Source organism: Pinus tabuliformis, chromosome 2_1 (assembly GCF_031772625.1).
Source record: "Pinus tabuliformis cultivar Carrire ecotype Pingquan chromosome 2_1, CPIR1, whole genome shotgun sequence".
Taxonomy (NCBI): domain Eukaryota; kingdom Viridiplantae; phylum Streptophyta; class Pinopsida; order Pinales; family Pinaceae; genus Pinus; species Pinus tabuliformis.
In genome coordinates, this window is record NC_142299.1 from 631,541,120 (window position 1) to 631,565,292 (window position 24,173).

The window sequence follows — 24,173 nt, forward strand, 5'->3', positions numbered from 1 at the left end:
TCTCAGTGTTTTTCCTAACAAAAGGATATTCAATGACTCCACCATTATTTCCATTTTTATGCAAGGTTTCTAGCACCATCTAGTTTATTTCTCCTAGGTCAAAGGTTTCCATGATACATTGAAATTTCTATAGCAAGCATTGTGTTCTCTAGGAGTTAATGGATTTACAATGCTAGTGCTGCAAACAAGAGGTTGTAGACGCTCACTACAATGTGATGAATTCAACCATGTGTTGGAATAGGTGGAAACAGGAGTTTTAATAGTTGATTCTGGCAACAAATGTAGCTATAGAAAAATGTGGGTTGTGACCACAAATCATTTCCTAGGATAGCAAGAATGGAAAGCTAAAGTAAGGTCCCTCATCTTGATTCATAGGGTGAAGTAGTTGGAGATGGCTCCCTAACTCGTGTCATTACATCTCTGGCAAGGCACATCATGGCCCATCTCAACCTTTCCTTGGAAGTTGTCTCATCACTTGCATGCCCAACCCCCTAAGTAGTCAGGGACTCTTCCATCTATGACCTCTCTTCAGCCTCAATGGAGTGTCCAAATACCTATAACACCCAACACTTGGAGATAATGGAAACTTTTGAAGAAGCCCTTATTGTAGTAAGAGGTGTCAATATCAGTGTGGTAAAAATGGAAACCAAAAGACTAGAGTCTTAAATGGACATAAACACTAAACCTTCTATTTGAGCATGAATTTGATTGGTTTCCTTGCCTAAAGTTGCTATGTTTTGTCATAGTTTATTATTATTATAGCTTGTAAGATGATATACCTATTGAACATTATATCAATGATGTACAAAAATAGGAATAGTGTTTTTTTGGCTATTAACAACTTAGTTTTAGAACTTTCACTAATGTCAACAAATTTAAATTTTTGTACTACAATGTTATACAATTTCACCATAATCTCTCTCTCTCTCTCTCTCTCTCTCTCTATATATATATATATATATAAAGTCTCAAGTTCAAATTGTTGGCATTATGGCACAGGTGTGGCGCTATGGTACAGGTGTTGTCCTTGATGGCAACTCACTTTGGTGACAGATCTCAGTTCAGGCTCTAAGGATGAAGGAAATCTTGTATATGCATGTTCACCTTGCCAAAGACGCGTATACACGCGGGTTAGACGTTCAAAAGTCACGTATGCGTATACACGCACTTTCACGCACATATAAGCGCGTACATGGTGGGAAACTTATTTTTGGTCTGTGGTTGTTAGTCCTTGGAATTTGAACCTATGGTTTTGGACCATGGTATCTCGTCAGAAGTGTTGACCCCAAGTATTGGGCCCTTGGTATTGTTTATTACGGTTTTGGACCGTGGTATTGTGGAAGGCCTAAAACTATAAAAGAGGAAGGAGATCATGTGGCAAGACACCATTTGATTTATTGAATATCTGATATTGTGCTAGATCTGGAATGCTGGTGATTGGGTTATGGTGCAGATCTAGATCTGAATGAAGGAGGAACTTGAGCGCAAGAAGGATAAGGTCTATTGATGGATCAAAATCTCAAGGCTTGAACATTGATATTTCTGTATGATTTTGATCTGTTATATGTGGCGCACTCTTGATCTATAAATCTGATAATCTGGGTTAACTAATGACTGAATGTTTAAAAGAATGAATTATCCTTTATAGATCTGTATGCAGGTTCAGTGAAGTGCAGGTGCGTATACACGCATTTTCTGTGAATGAAAGAAGAGTATACGCAGGTTGGTTGTGGTACAGAGGCGTATACACGCAGGTTTCTAAATAGTGAAGTAGAGTACATATCTTGATTTATGTTCTAGCTGCTTCTGTTTTATTGCTGCAGTGTTCTGGGTTCAGAATTGGTGTTTGATTACAGTTACTGTGTTCTGGGTACAGCGGTCAAAGAAGTATTTATTTGATTCAGTTTTGATTGGTGAAAAGAAGTTTGGTTGATGCAGAAATTCTTGATGTTTGATTGATGCTATCTGTGGATCCAGTCTGAAAATTAATGAAACGAGGTCCCTGAAAGCAATAAGAAGGTTGCAGCCAGTGTTGCACGAAGCGCCCCCCCCCCCCCCACGGTTCCAAGCCCCGAAGCGCGTCTCGTACGGAAGCGCCTAGGAAGCTTGGCCGGAAGCGCCGCTTCGGCATTTTTTGCCGCTTCCTGGACTTTTCGAAAGCATGGTGCTTCTGAAGCGCCGAAGCGCGCTTCGTACGGCGCTTCGGGCGTCGGAAGCGTGGCGCTTCGGAGGGGGAAGCGTACGCTTCCGTACGCTTTCCGTACGCTTCTGGAAAAGCTTCCGGAAAAGCGTTTAGAAAATCGTTTTTTTTTTTCAATTTTTATTTTTATTTTTGGTGAGTTTGCTTGTTGGGGGTGGGTCCACCTTGGGTTAGGGTGACGAATGAAGGCAAAAAAAAATATAAATATAGCAGATGCTCCCTCATGGTAATGTTAAATTCTTAAAGTAAAAGTGACATTCTCCTTTATTTTTCATTTTCATCCTTTTACTTAAATTTTTAACATTACCATGAAATGACTCAGGGTGTTTGAGAGTGGTTCCAGCCTCATTGGACTTCATATGGAGAAAATAGAATTTCATATCCTATTCAAAATTCAGCAGACTTAATAGTTTTCAGGAATTCAGGATCAATGGGATTGTGGCATTTCATTAGATTATATCAAGTATGAAGGTATGAGATTAGCATTTAATCAAGAGCACCAAGCCCTATATGTACCTAGTGTTGGTGGTGTTAATTGTTGAACTCCTTTATCACGTGGCACGCCCTTAGCAAAAAATTACCTTTCAATCAAGTCAAAATCATCGATCAAGCATCTTAAGCTTTTTCTACCATATTTTAAGTCTTGAGTTAGGTAGTTTGATCAAAATTGGGCAATGTTGACTAATATCCTTAGACAATCGAGGTAGAGGCAAAGGCTAGACAAGAGGAGAAGAATCTAGATTCTAAATGGTTGATGCTCGAATAATTAATCATTAATGTACAATGGATGCCATATCTATCTTGATTTATGCAAAAATATGCATGTTTTCATGTCTTCTACAATTAATTTGCTATTTGGGATGTTTGTTTTGAGTATAAATGCAAAAAAATATAAAAATATATATATATAGCAAACGCTTCCGCGGATGCTTCGCTTCCTAGATTTTTGGAAAATGACGCTTCCGCTTCCAAAAAACGCTTCCGCTTTGCTCCCGCTTCGTGCAACATTGGTTGCAGCCTTCTGCAGGTAGAAGCCTGCGTACTAGTATCTCAAGCTAGTACAAGAACTAAGGGGGTTGGAGCTCCCTTCCAGAAGAAGCTGGAAAACGAGAAAGGGTTGTAGCTCTCTGCAGGTTGCAGCCTGCGTACTGGTAAAGGACTGCACCAGTACAATTGTAAAAAGAAGTTTCTAATTAAAGAGAAGATAGAGACGAATTGCAGCAGGTGGTTTTCACCCACATTGGGTTTCCACCTTATATCTTGTGTTCTTGTGTGCGATTGTCTTTCTGCTCTGTTTTACTGTTTCTGGTTACTGGTTATTTGCTTCTGAATCACAGATTAACAATCATCATCAGAAAGATAAAGTAAATTAAAAGTTTGCATTATATACGCGGGTTTCCTTCTGCATAATTGCGTATATACGCAGGTTTAATTAACAGAAGTAGCGTATATCATTTGATTTTGAAAAAGGAATATTTGACTTGATAATACTGATTCACCCCCCCCCCCTCTCAGTATTATTTCCAACAATTGGTATCAGAGCAAGTCCTTCAGAAGAAGCTTGATCGCTTGAAGGAAGATTGTTCATCATGAGCAACTACGAGAGGGAAGCATCAATCAGGCCACCAATTTTTGATGGGACAAACTTCGTTTATTGGAAGGTAAGAGTTACTGTCTATCTTCAATCTCTTGGTACAGAAGTCTGGGATATCATAGATATAGGGTATACTTTTCCATCAGCAACTCCTACAGATCCGGCTGAGAAGAAGAAATATGAAACGAATGCAAAGGCAGTCAATACTCTATTAGGATGTCTATCTCAATCAGAATTTGTCAAGGTAATTCAGTTTAAATCCGCAAAAGAGATATGGGACAAGATTGTTCTGAGCTATGAAGGAGATGATCAGGTAAAACGAGCAAAACTTCAAACCCTCAGGATTCAGTATGAAAATCTCAGGATGTATAATGATGAAAGTGTGGCTAACTATTTTCTTCGTGTAGATGAGATTGTTAATTGTATGAAAAATTTGGGTGGAGAAATAAAAGAGGTTGTTGTGGTTGAAAAAGTGCTAAGATCTTTGTCCCCTAGGTTTGAATCTAAAGTTTCTGCAATAGAAGAAAAAGAGAATCTACAAAGCCTTAAAATGTCACAGCTGCACGGAATTCTAACTGCTTATGAAATGAGGAAAGGAGGTCCATCAGACAGGAGAGAAGCTGCCTTCAAGGCTTCAGGCAAAGGCGAGTACTACGAGTCAGGACACGTGTCAGAAGAAGAAGAAGAATCAAATTTTGTCAGAAATCTTCAACGGGGTACTAGACGGTTCCGAGGTAAGTTACCTTTCAAATGCTTTGCTTGTGGAAGAGTCGGTCACTATGCTGCCAAATGTCCTCACAAGGATAAGATTGACAAAGGGAAGGAACCTGTTAGATGGAACAAGAAACAGAATGCAAATAAGAAAAGCTATTACACTCATGAAGATAGTGATGGACTTTCAAATAGTGACGAAGATGAACGAGGTAATGAGTATAAACTTTTAATGGCTTTTGAAGATGATGACTACATGGATGCTATAGATGTAGAAGGTTTTTATAAAGAGATATCTAATCTCAAATTTGCTTAGAAGAGAAAAATGCGATTATTGATTCTCTGCAATGTCAACTAGCTGAAAGAGAAAAACATCTTGAAAAATTGGAATGTGAAATTGTTGGTCTTAGAAAGGAGATTGAGAAAACAAAAGCTATTAATCTTAAATTTGTTAAAGGATCTGAAACTCTGGATGAGATTATCAATGTGCAGCGTTCTCCACTAATCAAGACAAGTCTAGGATATAATGAAGAAACATCTCAAGCATCCACCTCCAAAAGTTATCTTGATGCAGCAAGGAGCGAGCAAAGGCCTAATAGAAATCATCAGGTATATCAGGGACAGTTTACCTCAAGAACAAATAAAGACTATCAAGAAAATCGGGGGCAAGCTACCTTAAGGACAAATAGAAGCTACAATCAGCCACAGGTAAAATCTTCCCAATTTGCCTCAAGAATGGATGTCAGTAGAAACTACAATCGGTTGGATGATAGATTTGATAATCGTAGGAGTTTCTTCAATGGCCAATGCTTCTCTTGCCATAACTTTGGTCACAAAGCAGCCCAATGTGTTGCCTATAAGACAATCATGACTAGAGAAGCTCAAAAACAAAGGAATATGACTGGGATCACGAAAAGGACTTATAACAACTTTTCAGCCCTTGAAAATGAAGTTGAATGTTCTATTTGTAATAACTTTGGTCATGAAGATTCTGAATGCAGGAGCAGGTTTTGGAAGACAACTCAAAAGGAACAAACCTCAAGTGCCAGAACATGGAGAATGAAGGAACCACAACCAGAAAGATGTGGGATAGCCTTTTATGCAGAAGGACAGGAAAATCTATGGTATATCGACAGCGGATGTTCGAAGCATATGACAGGTGATAAAGAAAAACTTGAACCATATACTGCATTAGAAAAGGGAAAGAAGGTTTCTTTTGGAAACGATACCCCTGCAGCCATAAAAGGAAAAGGCACTGCTCAGTTGAAAGAAAAGGTCAAGGCTGGAAATGTTTTGTATGTTGATGGCTTGAAGCATAATCTACTGAGTGTTAGTCAGATGTGCGATCAAGGAACCGAGGTTAAATTTCGATTAAATGGATGTAGTGTTCGTGATCTTGATACAGGAAAAACAGTGATCAAAGGCAGAAGAACTCCAAATAATCTATACATATTTGAAGAAGGACAACAACAATGTTATTTAAGCAAGGATGATGAACACTGGTTATGGCACCGGAGGTTGGGGCATCTAAGCTTTTCACAAATAAGGAAAGCATGCAAATACCAGGCAGTTCGTGGTCTTCCAGATATCAAAATTCCAGACAACACCATATGCAAATCATTTCAATTTGGTAAGCAAACCAGAACTAACTTTCCTGAGAAGGAAGGATCAGCTAGCAGGCCTCTTGAGCTAGTCCATACAAATGTATGTGGTCCATTTAGGACAAGGTCGCCTCGAGGAGAAGAATACCTTATATTATTCATTGACGACTTCTCCAGGTTTGTGTGGTTAGGACTTATGAAGCACAAAGACGAAGCATTCGAAAAATTCAAATCCTTCAAAACCTTGGCTGAAAATGAATCAGATTACAAAATTAAGTGCCTCAGGTCCGACAGAGGTGGGGAATTTACCTCAAATGAATTTTTCGACTTCTGTGAAGAACATGGAATAAGAAGGGAATTCTCTATAGCTAGGACTCCTCAGCAAAATGGAGTGGCGGAAAGGATGAACAGAACAGTCCAACAAATGGCTCGTGCTATGCTTGATGAGTCTGGAACTCCCACAACCTTCTGGGGTGAAGCTGCATATGCTGCAGTTGTTATTCTCAACAAAACAAATGTCCGAGTGAACAGCACTCAAACTCCTCATGAGCTCTGGTATGGTGAGACTCCTTTGGTAAAGCATTTCAAAATTTTTGGGAGCAAATGCTATATTAAGAATACTGATGAGCAGCTTGGCAAACTTGAACCTAGAGCAGATGAAGGCATTCTCCTTGGTTATTCTCCCCATAGCAAAGCATATAAGTGTTACAATAAAAGACTTGGAAGAATTGTTGACAGCATTGATGTAGTGGTTGATGAAAAAGGACACATTCCTAGGCAAGTAAATCATGAAGATATCGAAGAGGATGAAGAGTACTCTCCAAATCAGACTGATGATGAAGAAGAACCTCAAGAGGCACCAGAGGAGCAGATAAGCATAGAAGAAAAGACTCCATCCAGGTATGTTCAGAAGAATCATCCAGAATCTCAAATCTTGGGGCAAAAAGAGGCTGGTGTACAAACAAGAAGAACAATTACAGAAGCCTCAAGCTATTTTGCATTACTCTCCTCCACTGAGCCACAAAATGTAAGAGAGGCATGCAAAGATGAATGTTGGGTCAAGGCAATAGATGAAGAACTTGAGCAGATCGAAAAGAATAACACTTGGGAGTTGGTCCCTAGACCAAAAGATAAGAATGTCATAGGGATAAAATGGATCTTCAAGAACAAGTTGAACGAAAATGGGGAAGTTATTAGAAACAAGGCCAGGCTTGTTTGTAAAGGGTATGCTCAACAAGAAGGAATAGACTTTGAAGAAACTTTTGCTCCCGTTGCTAGACTTGAAGCCATCCCAATGTTCCTTGCTCTCTCAAGCTTTCAGAAGTTCAAAGTATTTCAAATGGACGTGAAGTCAGCCTTTCTGAATGGAGACTTAGAAGAAGAAGTATACATCGAGCAACCAGATGATTTCATCCTTGGGAATAATCCAAATCTTGTATGCAGACTTAAAAAGGCTCTCTATGGGCTTAAACAAGCTCCAAGGGCTTGGTACTATCGTTTGGATAAATACCTTCATCAACAAGGCTTTTCAAAAGGATCAGCAGACAACAATCTCTATATAAAAATTGAAAATAACAAATTGCTAATACTTGTTGTGTATGTAGATGATATTATCTTTGGAAGCAATGAAGAAGCTATGAGTCAAAGCTTTGCCTTGGTGATGCAGAAAGAATTCGAAATGTCCTTGCTTGGAGAATTGACATACTTTCTTGGATTGCAAATCCAACAAAATGAAGGCGGAATTTTCTTGTCTCAAACCAAGTACCTCAAGCAGATTCTGAAGAAGTATGGCATGGAAGATTCGAGACCAGTATGTACCCCCATGGTTACAGGGTGCAGCCTCAGTGCAAATGATGAATCAACAACAGTGCATCAACCAACCTATAGATCTATGATTGGAAGTCTACTTTATTTGACAGGTACCCGACCAGACATCATGCATGCAGTGGGGATAGTTGGAAGATTTCAGGCAAATCCAAAGGAAACGCATCTTCAGGCAGTCAAGAGAATCTTCAAGTACCTTCAAGGAACTCAAAACTATGGCTTATGGTATCCTAGAGATACAGATCTCACACTTCATGCTTACACAGATGCAGATTGGGCCAGAAGCGTGGATGACAAGAAGAGCACAAGTGGTGGTGCATTCTTTATGGGTTCCAGATTAGTTATCTTGGTTCAGCAAGAAACAGAGTTCGATTGCTTTATCTACAGCTGAAGCGGAATATGTGGCTGCTGCATCTTGTTGCACTCAACTTCTTTGGATGATGCAAACCTTGCAGGATTTTCAAATCACTTGTACTCCACCTGTCTCTATCTTATGTGATAATACGAGTGCAATAAGCATTTCAAAGAACCCTGTCATGCATTCAAAGACCAAGCACATACCTATCAAATATCACTTTCTTCGGGAACAAGTGCTTGAGAAAAAAGTCAAGTTGGAGTACGTTCCTTCTAAGGAACAAGTTGCTGATATACTCACCAAACCACTGCCCAGGGAAACTTTTGAATATCTCAGACAGAAGTTGGGAGTAGTTGATGCTTCATCCTTCTGTTGAAGCTTGTCTGTTTCAGAGAAAAGATGGTGTACGCGAGTTGGATGAGGGGAATTCGCGTACATACGCCGATTTATGCAGGTGCAGTCGCGTATATGGAGTTCTGAAGAAAATCAGCAAGGACAGACTCTGGTTGAAGAGAGTCTGATATGGGTCTGACAGAGACCATCTAGCACAGGTTCAGGGGGAGCAGATAATCTTTTAATAATGCATTGTTGGCATTACCTTAGAAGATCTTGGTTCAAGTACTCAAGCTGTTGTTGGTTTTAGGTGGAACAGAGGCAGCGGGTGAACAGAAGGAAATCTTGGTTGCTGATCTGAATAATGATGGACAGATGTTGCTGCCTGTGACTTTCATAAGTCTTGTTATAGAAAATTCGTCTCTATGTCATGTATCTCTTTTTGTGGTATCTCATTTATGGTGTCAAGGTCATGTAACGACCTATTTTGGTTTCCCCACTATGCCTGGGATGAACATGTAATGAACTTGGTTGTCATATGTAAATTTCTGATGTATCCCCACTTGGTTGATCCCCACTTGGTTGGGTGATGAATGTATGTATCGAGTCCTTTGGTGATAGGAAGGTCATTTATGATATAACATCTTTTTGCAGATCTTGCCTACAGTCAGGGGGAGCATGTTCAATACAGCAGAGCAGCGACATCAGTATGTACTCAGGGGGAGCACAGCCCTTTGCCCTTGATGACAAAGGGGGAGAACGAGGATCTTAGGTTGCCATCAAGTCCAAAGGGGGAGATTGTTGGCATTATGGCACAGGTGTGGCGCTATGGTACAGGTGTTGTCCTTGATGGCAACTCACTTTGGTGACAGATCTCAGTTCAAGCTCTCAGGATGAAGGAAATCTTGTATACGCAGGTTCACCTTGCCGAAGACGCGTATACATGCGAGTTAGACGTTCAAAAGTCGCGTATGCGTATACACGCACTTTCACGCACATAAAAGCGTGTACATGGTGGGAAACTTATTTTTGGTCCGTGGGCGTTAGTCCTTGGAATTTGAACCTATGGTTTTGGACCATGGTATCTCGTCAGAAGTGTTGACCCCAAGTATTGGGCCCTTGGTATTGTTTATTATGGTTTTGGACCGTGGTATTGTGGAAGGCCTAAAACTATAAAAGAGGAAGGAGATCATGTGGCAAGACACCATCTGATTTATTGAATATCTGATATTATGCTAGATCTGGAATGCTGGTGATTGGGTTATGGTGCAGATCTAGATCTGAATGAAGGAGGAACTTGAGCGCAAGAAGGATAAGGTCTATTGATGGATCAAAATCTCAAGGCTTGAACATTGATATTTTTGTATGATTTTGATCTGTTATATGTGGCGCACTCTTGATCTATAAATCTGATAATCTGGGTTAACTAATGACTGAATGTTTAAAAGAATGAATTATCCTTTATAGATCTGTACGCAGGTTTAGTGAAGTGCAGGTGCGTATACACGCATTTTCTGTGAATGAAAGAAGAGTATACGCAGGTTGGTTGTGGTACAGAGGCATATACACGCAAGTTTCTGAATAGTGAAGTAGCGTACATATCTTGATTTATGTTCTAGCTACTTCTGTTTTATTGCTGCAGTGTTCTGGGTTCAGAATTGGTGTTTGATTACATTTACTGTGTTCTGGGTACAGCAGTCAGAGAAGTATTTATTTGATTCAGTTTTGATTGGTGAAAAGAAGTTTGGTTGATGCAGAAATTCTTGATGTTTGATTGATGCTATCTGTGGATCCAGTCTAAAAATTAATGAAATGAGGTCCCTGAAAGCAAAAAGAAGGTTGCAGCCTTCTGCAGGTAGAAGCCTGCGTACTAGTATCTCAAGCTAGTACAAGAACTAAGGGGGTTGGAGCTCCCTTCCAGAAGAAGCTGGAAAACGAGAGAGGGTTGTAGCTCTCTGCAGGTTGCAGCCTGCGTACTGGTAAAGGACTGCACTAGTACAATTGTAAAAAGAAGTTTCTAATTAAAGAGAAGATAGAGATGAATTGCAGCAGGTGGTTTTCACCCACATTGGGTTTCCACCTTATATCTTGAGTTCTTGTGTGCGAATGTCTTTCTGCTCTGTTTTATTGTTTCTGGTTACTGGTTATTTGCTTCTGAATCACAGATTAACAATCATCATCAGAAAGATAAAGTAAATTAAAAGTTTGCATTATATACGCGGGTTTCCTTCTGCATAATTGCGTATATACGCGGGTTTAATTAACAGAAGTAGCGTATATCATTTGATTTTGAAAAAGGAATATTTGACTTGATAATACTGATTCACCCCCCCCCCCCCTCTCAGTATTATTTCCAACACAAATTCCATTGAGAAAGGTTGAAAAGCTCTCCCGAAGGGCATTCAAGCTCGATCGAGCCTCTCACAATATCTCACAATTAGAAAAAACATTCTTCCATTCAACATTGAAGTTAACCCACCCTAAAATCAACTCAACTTTTATATATAGATATATATAATTTATTACATTAAATCATTCCATAAATATTGGAGTGTTAATAAGACAATAATATAAAACAAACCTCAAGGGATAAATATATACGGACCAATAGGACTAGTTTACTTTAGGACACTTAAGACTCCCTGTTTAAAGACTCACACCTTGAAAAAGGAATCACTATTTTCTTAAAAATTCTTCCAAATGCGATGTCCAACCGTAGACCCATTTCTTCTCTCTTTTTTGTAAGCTTCGGTGAATGATTTCTATTAATATAAAGAAGTATTACATTGAGCACAGTAGGTTTTCGGCATTTCAACAAGACAATCCTGGGAGACGAGAGCTTCAACCAGGTGTACCCAACAAGCCATCAGTGCGACCAGTTAGTTTAGAAAAAAAACGCCACTAATACATCAAACAAAAAAGAACCAATCTATATGAGCTAGATTAATCCATGGCCACCACTAGTACAGTTGACAAAATAGTGAGAAGAATGACAATAGTAGAGACATAATCGCAAAGAGAAAAACAAGATTCATTCATCAAGACACCAAAAATGAAAGAGTTGACCATTATGTTGCATGAGGGAGTAACAATCGTCGCCAGAAGTTCACTTCCACTTCCACTTGAAAAAATAGAGTGTTGAAATGATGATGATAGGAGATAGGGGAGAGGAATTCCCCTAGGGAGAAGTAACAACACGAGGAGATGCAGTGAGTAAGGGAGCATTGATAACAACAAGAGATTCATTGAGCTCCTCCGACTCAGTATCAAAGTCAGAAAAGACACATTTCTCTACCCTTGCTAGACGAGATACAATGTCATACAGGGTAAAGCGGATATCTCGAAGAATCCGCTTGATATCCTCCTTCCCTGCAAACGATTTGTAATTATCTACCTTCTTATCTCTGAGGACCATGTGTAGTAGAGTTTCCATTTGTTGATGAACTGCTAGGGAGTGAAGAAAATGGAGCTTGCGCTTCTTGAACCTCCCCGGGTCAAGAATCCATTTGAGCTAGACACCTCCTACCTCTGAATCTGAGAATAATGCTCGATCACCAAGCTCCTTTGACTCAAGGAAGAGAATTTCCTTTCTGACTTTAGGAGGGACCAAATCAAAGTAATTAGCCACAGACTCTCATCCAAATAACTGGTGTCGGTGGGAAGATGAACCACTCGCACCACTTCTGCAACTCGACATTCTCTACCAAGGAGCCATAAAAATCAATGGGAAGCGAGTATAATAGACACCACAAATAAACACTCAACCCGTGTGAACCAAAAGGATAATGGACTATCACAATTGGAGAATTTGATTCAACCAAGAGAATTTCATCACCAAAGCTATATAGTATGAAAGGTTCCATAGAACAACAAAGACTGACCCAACCCTTTTTAACTGAGTGCCTTGGAATAAGGATCAATACTTGAGGAATAGAATTATAGGAACGCCACCAAAAGAGTAAAGGAACCAAAATTTCAAAATGAAAAGACTTGCGAGGAGTGAACGAGAAGGGATGTCTCCCGCATGTTAACACATCATCAATCCAAAACACCCAATGAACCCAAACTGAGAGATATGAAACAAAGAAAAGATCGAAGAGCTATAACCACAGAGGAAATTGGCAACCGAATTAAAACCTTTAAAACGAAATGGAAAAAGAACTTTGATACCAAACTCCACAAACCAGAACCATACAACTGAAGAAAATCCCTGTTGGAGAAAATTGGCAACTAAATTAACACCTTTAAAACCAGACAGAGAAAGTACCTGGATACCAGAACCCACAAACCAAAACCAAGGAAATGAAAGAAATCTCCGCCGAATTAGAACCTTGAAGCGATGAGGTAGGAAGAACTACCACCAACTCAAAGGCAAGACCAGTTCATGTGCAATGAAGGAATAATACAAAAAACATTGACACTCTCTTGTTCTCTCGAAACTGCAAGGACCAAGCCAATTAACTATCGTCATGGAAACGGAAATGGATCTAACCAGAAATCGATGAAGGTAATGAAGGTAGCCACCCCCATAAATGAAGTATACCTGATGTGGAAACCAAGCGCAGACGAGGACTAAGGAATCCCCTTCACCAACCCAAGTATTGTTGCAAAGTCGCCACCTTGATAGAACACCCATGCACTTAAAATGGAGGGACAACTGCTTAGGACCCGACGTTAGATGACATTTAACACTGTGTGCAAGGTCTAGGCACAGACAAGTGTGATGTCTGGCACACTATTTGAAACCCAGATTCCTCCCATAGTTCTTGCGCTCATCAATGAGCTCACATGATTGCTTGTCAGGGTCTTCCCCTACAGTAACCAATCTGCCCATCAGAAACCAACCCATCACAATTGCTAACAAAATGTCGTACCTCTCACCTAACACTACCTCCACCGAGCATTTATCATGATGGGACTGGGTTAGGTGATCCCTCTCCTGTGAACGGGGTATACACCATGCCATAGCAAGGAGACAACAAATGTAGGGTGTGGCACTCATTTCAAGAGTCATCAACCCACCCTCCACTTGCACCGTCCACAAGCTAATCAAGTATTAGTTGCCATTACAAACCTCATTAATAACACCCCCATCAGGAAGTAGACCTGTTTCTTCTCTATTCGCAACCCGTGACAAGAATTTTGGTCCCCTTCCCTTTCGTCATGACTCATCCTCGTTTGCTAAAGGAGGTTTCTCGGAGCTTTTGATAAGACCTTGGAGTAGTCCTTCCCATGACTCAGCATCCTCCGTCTGGGAGCCAATGATGAAAAAGATGAAGACTGACATCAAGATGTGGATCAAACGTAGGGGGGGCACGACAAATCCATTACAGAAATGCCACAACCACTAATTTAGAACCAGACGATTGTGTCACCTATATAGCAAAAAAGCAGATGGACTCGTTCAGTCAGGTCAAATTCCTACATATTGGGATTCGTTATTTTAGTATATACAAGGGTTTAATTTTTTAATAAGCTTAACACTCTGAAAATTAATGGGCAGCATGGATTGGAGAAAAGATGGCTGGAATTTTGGAGAATCGATGTGACCATACATGAAGTAAAGAGCCTGTCTGAGAGAAATTTGCAGGGTGGTGTTCTGGAAAATTATTGTGGCTGGAAGTAACAGTGGTGTGCCCCAAAAGTAGAGATTCGATTTAAACAAATATAAACGCGGGTGCTGGTTTGTAGGGAAAATACACAGGAGATTTTTTGGGTGGAATTGAGCATTTCTCGAATTTTATGTTGTGCTCTTTAATTGGGATCTGACATAGATGCATTTTTTCAGGCCTGTTAAAATTCAGAGGTGAAACTTCTTAAGGTGTACCGTGTACTTAAAAGTCCTTAACCTGAAAATTGATAGAATTTACGTACTCTCCCATTAAACTTTATCGTGTGGAGAAAAGTCAGGCACAGATACATAGTTAAAAATCAGGCACAAATTTAATTTTTAAAACAAGTTGTCGTCTATATTGTTCACATTTAATAAAGATGGAATGATCAATTTGGTCTTAACAGCAAACAATGGAGCAAATGATAATGTATTTTTCTTTTGATCGGTTCTATTTGCCTCTATATTCCTCTTGTTTTATTTTTTTTAAGTCTCTTTTGTCAGATTTTGATAAGACACTTTTATACTCTGTTTGTTCTATTTTATTTTAAGGCTTTTTTTGTCAGATTTTGATAAGGATTGTTAGACTCAGTTTGTTCCGCTGGGGATGGCTTTGGTTTGTTCTTTTGGGGTTATTTGATTGCCCCTGTTTCCTCTCTGACATTTTGGTACCCGATCATGGCCTGTGAATATTCTAATGAAAACGTTTTTTCCTTTCTTGGAAAAAAAAAAAAAGCAAACCATGTAGCTCGCTTAAAAACCATCCAAATTTATTTTAGAACCAAAAAAACACTTTTGAGGAATTTAAAACCTCAAATATTTGCAAGTAAGATGGATCTTACCCAATGAAACAATGAAGAGAGATCTAACTTCGATATGCTTTCACCCACTCTCAACCCTTCTACTCCGACCTCAAAGCTTCTTATCATTGTCTCCTTCGTCATAAGAAACGACTCTTTGTCTCCCATAGAAGACGCAAACTTTCTGCTCTCATTACCCACTCCCCTAAACAATTCTGGCGTACCATCCTTCCCCGACGCTCCCCTCTTCCACTTGACCTCGACCCTACATCCATGTTCTCTCACACTTCTAACCTTTATGATATTCTCGGGCAGGCCCAAATTCATGTTACCTCCCCACCCTCTCCCTGTTATCTATTCTTAGACAGAGATATTAGAGAGGCCCTTTGGGTGATGAACAACAACAAAGCAGCCAATGAGGAAGGCTACCAAGCAGAGTTCTTTAAGCACGATTTCTGTGCTTTGGTTAGCTACTTGGCTAATCTCTTCAACCATGTAGTCCGTGAAGGTTTTCCACCAACATGGGCACACCACATCATCCATCCGATCCACAAGTCAGGTTCCAGCTCAAATCCCAATAACTACAGAACGATCATGGTGGGTCACACATTCTCGAAGATGTATTCCATTGTCCTACATAGGAAGCTCTCCAGTGACCTTGATCATAGACAACTCGAAGCTAGGGGACAGGCAGGTTTTCGACCAGATCATCAAACCATTGACCACATCTTCACCCTTTGCACCGTGATTGAGCGGGCACGACACCGCTCTTCGAAAGTCTACTGTTATTTCGTATATTTTCGGAAAGCTTTTGACTCTGTTCCGAGGGAGGCCTTGCTCCAAAGACTCAGAGATATTGGCATCTCTGCAACCCTATTGACCGCTATTATGCACCTATATGAGTCTGTTCTTGGTCATCTTCACGCAGCCCATGGGATGTTTGATTTCATTCGAAGCACTATTGGGGTTAAACAGGGTTGTCCACTGTCCCCTACCCTGTTTGGGATTTATATTGATGAGTTGGAAGCATTTCTACACGAGCATATCTAGGACATTGATGGCTACCTTCTTCACCAAGTTCTGATATCTATTCTACTCTTTGCTAACGACGTGGTCCTCCTCTCCTCATCCCCAGAAGGATTACAGAGACAACTGGATGCCTTAGCTCTGTTGTGTGACCATCGACAATTGACTGTCAATCTGGGTAAAACCAAGGTTATGATCTTCAATGGGGTGAAGAAAACCTCAGACCTTCACTTTCTATTCAGAGGGGAGGAGATTGAGATCACCAGCACGTATACTTACTTGGGGGTGCAATTCTCAGGTCCCCGCTTCAATTTGCGACCAGCGCTTCAACCTCGGATCAATAAAGGATATGGATCCTTAGCCCTTCTCGAGAGACATTGCTTTCGACATCACTTCCAGGACATCTCATCCAAGATGAGCCTCATGGACACCTTGATTCATCCCATTGTTCTATATGGCTCAAAGATTTGGGGACCGTCTTTACTTGAGTCAGACTGGGCTTCAGCTGAGAGAGCCCAGATTCTTCTTCTCTGCCGCATCATGAGGTGCAAACTGATAGTGCCGCAACACATCATCCTTGCAGAGTTTGGAGCTCAGCCCTTTCGACTTGAGACGGTTTTCAGATTGGTTTCATTCTTGCATTGTGTCTAGGGATGGCAAACTCGATAAAGAGTAGGGACCGTTATCCTTACTTGGCATATTGCTCTTCTGAGACTATTGCCCATTCTACTCCCTCAGGCCGAGCCAGATGTTGGTTTATAGGAGTTTCAAACCTCTTAGAGTCAGTGGGAATTCAGTTGGATCGTCTCCCTCCTTTCTGATATTCCTTAGATGCTCCTGGTCACCTTTTACCTACTAGACAGGAGCTAAACAAGATCATCAGGGAGGACATCTACAGGCAGTTCGTCCAGGTCACCTGGGTCAATCCTCTAGGAGGGTTGCGCCCAAAGATGGCCTTCTGAGCTGAGCGCTTCTTGGAGTTGAGAGACGGGCTCATTGTTCGACCCCGGTATACATTTCACCACTGGATGCATGCTCTTCGCATTCCTCTAGGCCAGTTCAGAGTAGGTTCTCATAGACTTTGGGTAGAGACAGACCACCAAGTGGATAGACTAGATGAACTCTACCAGGTATGTCATTTACAGGAAGTGGGGACCTAGGTGCACTTCATCCTTGGATGCCCTGTCTACTACAAGATCAGAGGAAGGTTTCATTGCTTGTTCAGAGATTCTCGAACCCTCGCCGACTTTTTTAGGTACCCCGATCATAAATGTTTGACCCTATATATGCAGGAGGCTCTTAGGTTCCGAGCGCATATTCTTCAACCTCCCATCAGACCAGAGACAGGGGCACCAAGAGATCGATTGATACCAGTACGTATCCAGACTCCAGATCAATGAGGATTTGTGGGACCTCACCCTGCCACACAAGATCTCAGCAGCAGTTCCATCTTAGATCCGTTCCTAGGAGACAGACTAGGTCCTCTAGCATTCAGCAGCACGCGAACCCCCCAGGATACGATTTAGTGGACAGTCTGCACTTGCCATCGACTCTTCATCAGGCCAACAGACTTTGTTGAGTTTCTTCAGTGTTATTCATTTAGCGTCAGATGTTAGGAGAGATGGGTCTGATCCTCAGACCTATTAGCTCCTGGATCTTCTCCACTTGGGCCAGCTGTTGATTTATTTCATGCATTGTATCTTTGATTTACTTCATGCATTGTATCTTTTATAGGAGACCGTTTGGTTCTCCCACTTTGTATATACATCAGTGTACTCAACAGTCCCTTTGACCTACTTTGTGGTCATTAGTTGGACATAAATATAATTATCTTATCTATCTTATCTTATCTTATATCATTAAATAGGCCAAGCATGGACGCAGGTTCAATATAGAATGTTATTTAACCATCCAAATTTATTTCAGAGCCAAAAAAAACACTTTTGAGGAATTTAAAACTCCAAATATTTGCAAGCAATATGGACCTTACCGGATGAAATAACGAAGAGAGATGTATATCATTAAATAGGCTAAGTATGGATGCAGGTTCAATATAGACTGTTATTTAGGGGACTTCAGTGGGTATTGGAAAGATTCCAATTCTTTTTTTTTTTAATGGGATGACAAAAATGTGATGGGAAAAGCTTCCTAGATTAATCCACTGAGTTTTGGTGAAAAGGGAGTTGTTAACATTTATTTAAGATATTTGGATTTAGTTATGGTAGGGTTTTGGCCCTTGGGTTTAAGTTTTATGGGAAAGTTGGAGGGTGGGAGTCAATTGGGGGATAAATAACTATTTTATGAGGTGTTTAAGTTCAATTAAGTCTCATACAATCCCAGTGACAAAATCCTATAGGAGGGTAGATTGTTCTTCCAATCTTTCTGGAACCAGAAAAATATCCCAACTAAGCCTTGCACAATCCTAATGACATCGCATAATTGAGAAGAACATTCTTTTATCCCAAATGTAAGCTAATCTAACATAGACTCAACTTAAAAAAGGTTATAAAATATTTAAATTAAAACATTGGATGACAAATTTAGTTTTTTTGTTTAATGTTAACATTCATGGGTATTTGAACCAGCGACCTTTTTACAAGAAGTGCCTTAATAATGTACCCATTTACCATCAATCTCAAACTCCAAGCTCCATAAACAATAAATTTAGAATGGTTAAAAATAATAATATATATATTGCCTATGTCACTGAATTCATCTAAGGGTTCAACGGACTTCATCTAGTCAGGGTTGGCGTGACGTAGATAATCCACCTGACTGAGTTTAAACTGTCAAAGTCTTCTTCATTTAATTACCATGACATATCAAACAACTCCCTTTACATAACCATGACATCCTAACACAGAAGGTTTTGGCAGAGCTCTTAAATTTCTGCTTTATCTTCCAGGCAAAAGTTGTATTAAGTGGTTATAACTCATACAATTATAGATGTTAAATTTGCTTCCCTAGACATAAAAGATTCTGCACTATAATCCACTTGCACGCCTGGTGCCAGATATAGGAAAATGCCTGCAACCTCTAATATTTTGACAGTATTCCCCGGAGTTACTTCAACAGACAAGGAACCCAACTATATCGATATCAATAGTCCTCATCTCATAATATAAAGCATAACTGGTAATAAACACACATTGAACAGAAAATCAAGACAGTTCTACAAAAATGAAAATCTACTAATTGCTACTGTACATGCACATACCAACATAATCATGACTATATTTTGGCGATAGTTGGATTGCTTGCAGAAAAGCACGATCAGTGCCTTGAAAAGAGAGGACAAAATAGCATTACCATCTCATAATGGTTTCCATTCTTTATAACTAGAAATTAGCGGAAGAAGACCACAAGGATACATACCCAAATTAAAGTCTTCTTTCCATTTTTATTCTCCCTGTTATGATCCATCTCAAGTTCAACCAATGCCTTCCTTCCTGCCAGCATTTCTCAAGTAAAATATCTGGTATAAGCAGTGTCCAAATTATTTGCACGAGCATTTATATATGTCCTTTATAAAGCTACCACATGACATTTTAAAATTTTCTGACAAGAAGCAGCAGAAGCAGGTTTCTTGCATACCATCTGCAAGTTCGGATATCCTTTGCAACAGTAAAATGGTTGCAGACACCGGTTCAGTGTTGTACTGAAGGCGAGAATCCAAAAGATTTGTTGCTGCCTCAACAATGATCCCTTCACATATACAGAGAAAATCTACAACAGAAAATAATTATATCACTAAAATAGCCCACAAAATGTTAAGATGGGTTAAGGAATATTTCTATGTCTGCTTCTCATCTTAGCACGTAAAGATCACCTTTACTCTGCAGAAGTACCATTAACTCTGGTAAATCTCTCTCTTTTTGTAACAACGCTCTACAATGCAATATGAAATATTGCTACATTAGATGTCGTTTCATCATTGTAAAACCTCAGTGGCAAAATAAAACAGAAATCACCTCTGTGCTTCATTTAGCAAAAAACAAAGAACTTCAGTGGAAGCCTAGATTTCACGTATGATATATAGCTAGAGTATTTGAGAAACAGTATCTGAAATGAATTATAGGGTATGGCGACTGTGGGTCAACTTCTTTTGTTGTGTGGACGAATGGGATGCAGTTTGACTGAACATAATGTTTAAAATGTGTTTCCTCTTCAGTTCAAATCCAGTGAGGTCAGGCTGCATATACCTCTACAGACCAATCAGGTAAACCACAGCACGGAGGGGTCTCTTATCCCACAAAAAAATCTTATACATCAGTTTTTCTTATTATTATAAATACAAAATTAGATACATGGTATTTTTAGCGTCTCATTAGTGTTTCTTATGGCCAAACATAGCAATATACATAAATGCAAGAATGAGACTACAACCAACGAGTTAATCCAGTTGCTGACTACTTCTCTAAGAATTTTCTAAGTCATAATCTGAACAACGAAGTGGCAAACAGATGAGTCGAGTTAAACCAAACCATTCAAAGCATAAACTTAATTTCAGCTAAGGTGGAATTTCCATGCATGTTTTAAGAAATTTTGACTTTTGAGATACTACTCAATATCTAACCATTACAAATTTCAAAGAAATCCTCAAACATTGAAAATACTGAAAAATGCAGAGCAGGTCCTTACCTCACAGACCCTAGCATGGAAGAACAACTATATATAAGCTTATGGGTCCTATATTTCAGATTTCCAAGATCAAGTTTTTGCTTCTCATACTCAAATTCCAACCCTGCATACATATCTGCTGATTCCTGAAAGAAGATTTTCGCAGGTACAAATTTAGAGTTTCTTTGAGTATTTAAGAACTGTTGAATTGTATCTTGTAAATTGATTGGGGTTCACATAACGGTATATTTTCATTCAATGCCAGAAAACCACACTATTCCAACTGTATTTTCTCATTAAAGGTTTTCCTATGTGTCTGAAAAGTTGCATCAGCTATTTAGCCTATTTGTCCAATCCCAACGAAGGGTCAAATCCAACGTGTGAGACCATCAATTTTATGCAAATGAACTCTTATCACATAAAAAAATAAGTTACAAAATTACCGATGTTAGTATTGTAAATTATGATTTTTTGACGAACATAGAAAAGCTAATAAAATTGAACACACTATCCAGCGCTTTGAAAAATAATATCTGATCATTGATGGAGTATCAGAAAACAAATTACACTTCGAACATACAAATAAACAAATGAAGGCGCAATATGGATTAATTAAAAGATAACAACACATAATCGTGCGATGGACTTGAGTTTTGAACAGCAGTCTATAGAAGAGTTGAGAGAATCCGACTCATGCTTTTACCAAAAGAGGTCCATATAAAAAAAGTTACCCCGTGGAGTCCAGTTCATCAAAACATTCAACTAAAATTGTAAATCGTAATGGCCTTGCATAATAACAAACCTCTAGCATCAGTTGAAAGTCTGCCTGTACACTAAACTGTTTGGAGATGTTAAGCTGATATTCTTCCATAATTCTTCTATGTTTTATTGCCTGTAAAATTAAAGCGTAGATGAATATAACCAGATGCATTTGTATGTGTCTTACTGTAAAATTCATTTCCTAACTTCATCCAATTAATTTCCAAAAAAAAGCGATGGGAATAACATTTTATAAGATATAGTGAAATTAAACATAAATCTAATTTCATCCAATTAATTTCCCAAAAAGAAAGCGATGGGAATAACATTTTATAAGATATAGTGAAATTAAAAATAAATTTCTTAGTCTACTCTTATTAAACGTTTTAAATTTTATAAAAATCGGTTGAATCAGACACTAAATATACACCAAATACGAAATATACGCTAAATACAAAAGGTACAAAACCAAAAAAAACACGACAAGCGAGAAAAACGAAAAGACAAGATGCTCAAGTTCGGAAAAGATATAATAAAGCAACTTATTACAGACATTTTGGCCGGAAGGTACGTAATACTTTTAACATCAATAGCTCTTTCGAGAGAGCATTATATGGTTCAAAATCTTCTGAATCTGGTTTGACTTTAATTTGAAAACCTATAGACTAACACAATGCTGTGCAAAATAACAAAATATGATTGTGAAATTTACTCGGTATTGCAGCTTTTAACAGCTTGCTGACATAACCTGAGCCATAAATTAGTAAATTTATTTGCACATCGATTCATTAACTTATATGGTAAAGCTATATTATTCTAGTTTGCTCATATTCCGCCAATGCGTACAGTCACTAAATGAAGGGAAAGTACAAATCAAAACTAAAAAGTCAAAACTAAAAAGTTAAAATAAGAAGCAAGGTTAAATGTATGGACGGCACCGCCACAAATTTTCACTCGAAACTATTGGACCTTAAAAAGAATATCTCAGGTGTCCGTGTAGTCTTCAGGTACGAACACCGAGCACACTAATTCCGGAATTGATTGCCCCGGCAAAATTATTAAATTCCGACGTTTAACGGCGTAAATGTCCATTCAGACTCCTAAATTTCTCAAATAATAATGTTTCGGTAAGAATTAAAGAAAATCAGTTAAATAAGAATAAAAAGAGTAAATAAGCGTACTGCTCTAAGCAAACTCGGGATAACAGCCATCCGAAACTGCATCCCGCCTATAAAGGAGAGCTGGAATGGCAAATTTAGCGGCTGAATGACCTGCAATCACAGAAAATTAAGCATAATTTAGCATAATTTCACCCAGAGATTGAAAATTTTAAAGATTCACAGAAAAGACCAAGGCATTGCGAAGAATTTAGCACCAGTCCAAACGAATTGTTTGGTGAATTAAAGATTTACAGCATATGGCCAAAATATTACGCGGTACCTGCTCTGGAGGATTCGTGGAACGTTGCATACGTTGTTGAATATCTTTGAGCAAACAAGTCTGCCATTCATGCAGGTTGAAGGCTCTAGCTTAATGAGATTTGTCCCCTGTTTGACAAAATTTAAAGGTAGCGAATGCATTTATATACTTACAAGGTGCTGGGCCTTCGCATGGGGATAAGTGTTTGGACCATTATCCATTGGTCAAATGAGCTAAGCAATAATTGCTACTTCTTTGCACTTGTGAACTGTATATATCCGTTGAAGTTGTTTGCGCTGAAAACCATGGACGGTCGAAGATCTAAAAAGAACAATGTAATGAACAATTAAAAGAATCATGAACACTCAGTAATTAGTAATTAAAAGAATCATTAATGAAGAACACTCAGTAATTAGTAATTAAAAGAATCATTAAGTTCTGAAGATGCGCTCCACTGTTTATGTGTAATGTCTGTAGCATTCCGAGATTTGAGGTGTTTAATTATACAGCATACAATTTAAAATATTAGACGTCATAAGAGCTCCGTTTTCGATCGGTAAGTTGATGAAAAAGGTTCACTTTGGTGTTATAATAATATTAATTATAACAAATTATTTTAATCAGGAACCAGGGGTGATCAAATTTCTTGACAAGTCAAATCTATTTTAGAGTGCAATATATTTGCAGAAGTTTAATCTTTTTGTAGTTAAGATGGATATTTTTATTGCGTTACAAGGTGCTTTTAGTCAAATATAAAATAAATGTGGTATTGTTAGGTTGGTAAATAAAAATAATAAAAATAAAATATTACAAGTTAAAATGAAAATAATATATTTAATTATGGTATTTATGTATGATATAGTTTATTTAAAAGGGAAAGATCAGTGTAGATTTATCTTAATTCTATATCTACAATTAATTTATTTTATTTTATTTTTTACTTCAAAAGAGGTTTGCACCTCAAGAGATTTGATTTCTCTCAGTTTTTGGTAAATCCAGAGTTAAATGGATCTAGGTTGGTGTAAGTGTATTTTATATGTAATTTTTCATTGTTTAAATACAACACCTCGAAGGTATCTTTGAACTCTTGGATTATGTAGACTACACAACTTCAATTTGTAATTTCAACAAATTTTGATAGATTTTAACCTAAATTGGCTTTTAAATATACTTGAAAAATGACCAAAATGTCAAACAGTAAGACTATATTCAAAATGTTTTATAATGTTTTAACCATAAGATTATTTTTTATTTTTTATTTTTATTTCTTTATATATATATATATATGAAATTGAAATATTTCCCGTAATATATACATTA

The 24,173-nt window shown here is 38.6% G+C and overlaps 2 protein-coding genes across 4 annotated transcripts in view; both read right to left on the reverse strand.

Moving 5' to 3' along the window:
* Positions 1-19,499, reverse strand: part of LOC149202143 (uncharacterized) — a 198,970-nt gene extending 179,471 nt beyond the window's left edge. Inside the window, exons 1-2 of one of the 2 annotated variants that reach the window (XM_089399903.1) lie at positions 19,431-19,499; positions 19,273-19,335 (exon numbers count right to left, since the gene is read on the reverse strand). In XM_089399903.1, the coding sequence (XP_089256029.1) occupies positions 19,273-19,335; positions 19,431-19,478 (111 nt within the window). In that variant the 5' untranslated portion in view covers positions 19,479-19,499. The remainder of the gene's footprint in view (positions 1-19,272; positions 19,336-19,430) is intronic. The other variant, XM_089399904.1, reaches the window with a different exon arrangement.
* Positions 19,500-19,534: 35 nt separating this feature from the next.
* Positions 19,535-23,163, reverse strand: LOC149202144 (uncharacterized). 2 transcript variants are annotated; one of them, XM_089399905.1, is made up of 7 exons: positions 23,027-23,163; positions 22,875-22,934; positions 22,616-22,705; positions 21,478-21,567; positions 20,697-20,821; positions 19,885-19,943; positions 19,535-19,781 (listed from the first exon to the last, which is right to left on the reverse strand). In XM_089399905.1, the coding sequence occupies exons 1-7, from the start codon at positions 23,072-23,074 to the stop codon at positions 19,552-19,554; spliced, it is 702 nt and encodes a 233-aa protein (XP_089256031.1). In that variant the 5' UTR covers positions 23,075-23,163; the 3' UTR covers positions 19,535-19,551. The 2 variants fall into 2 exon arrangements, with proteins under 2 accessions (XP_089256031.1, XP_089256032.1); XM_089399906.1 differs by lacking the exon at positions 21,478-21,567.
* Positions 23,164-24,173: the final 1,010 nt, after the last annotated feature.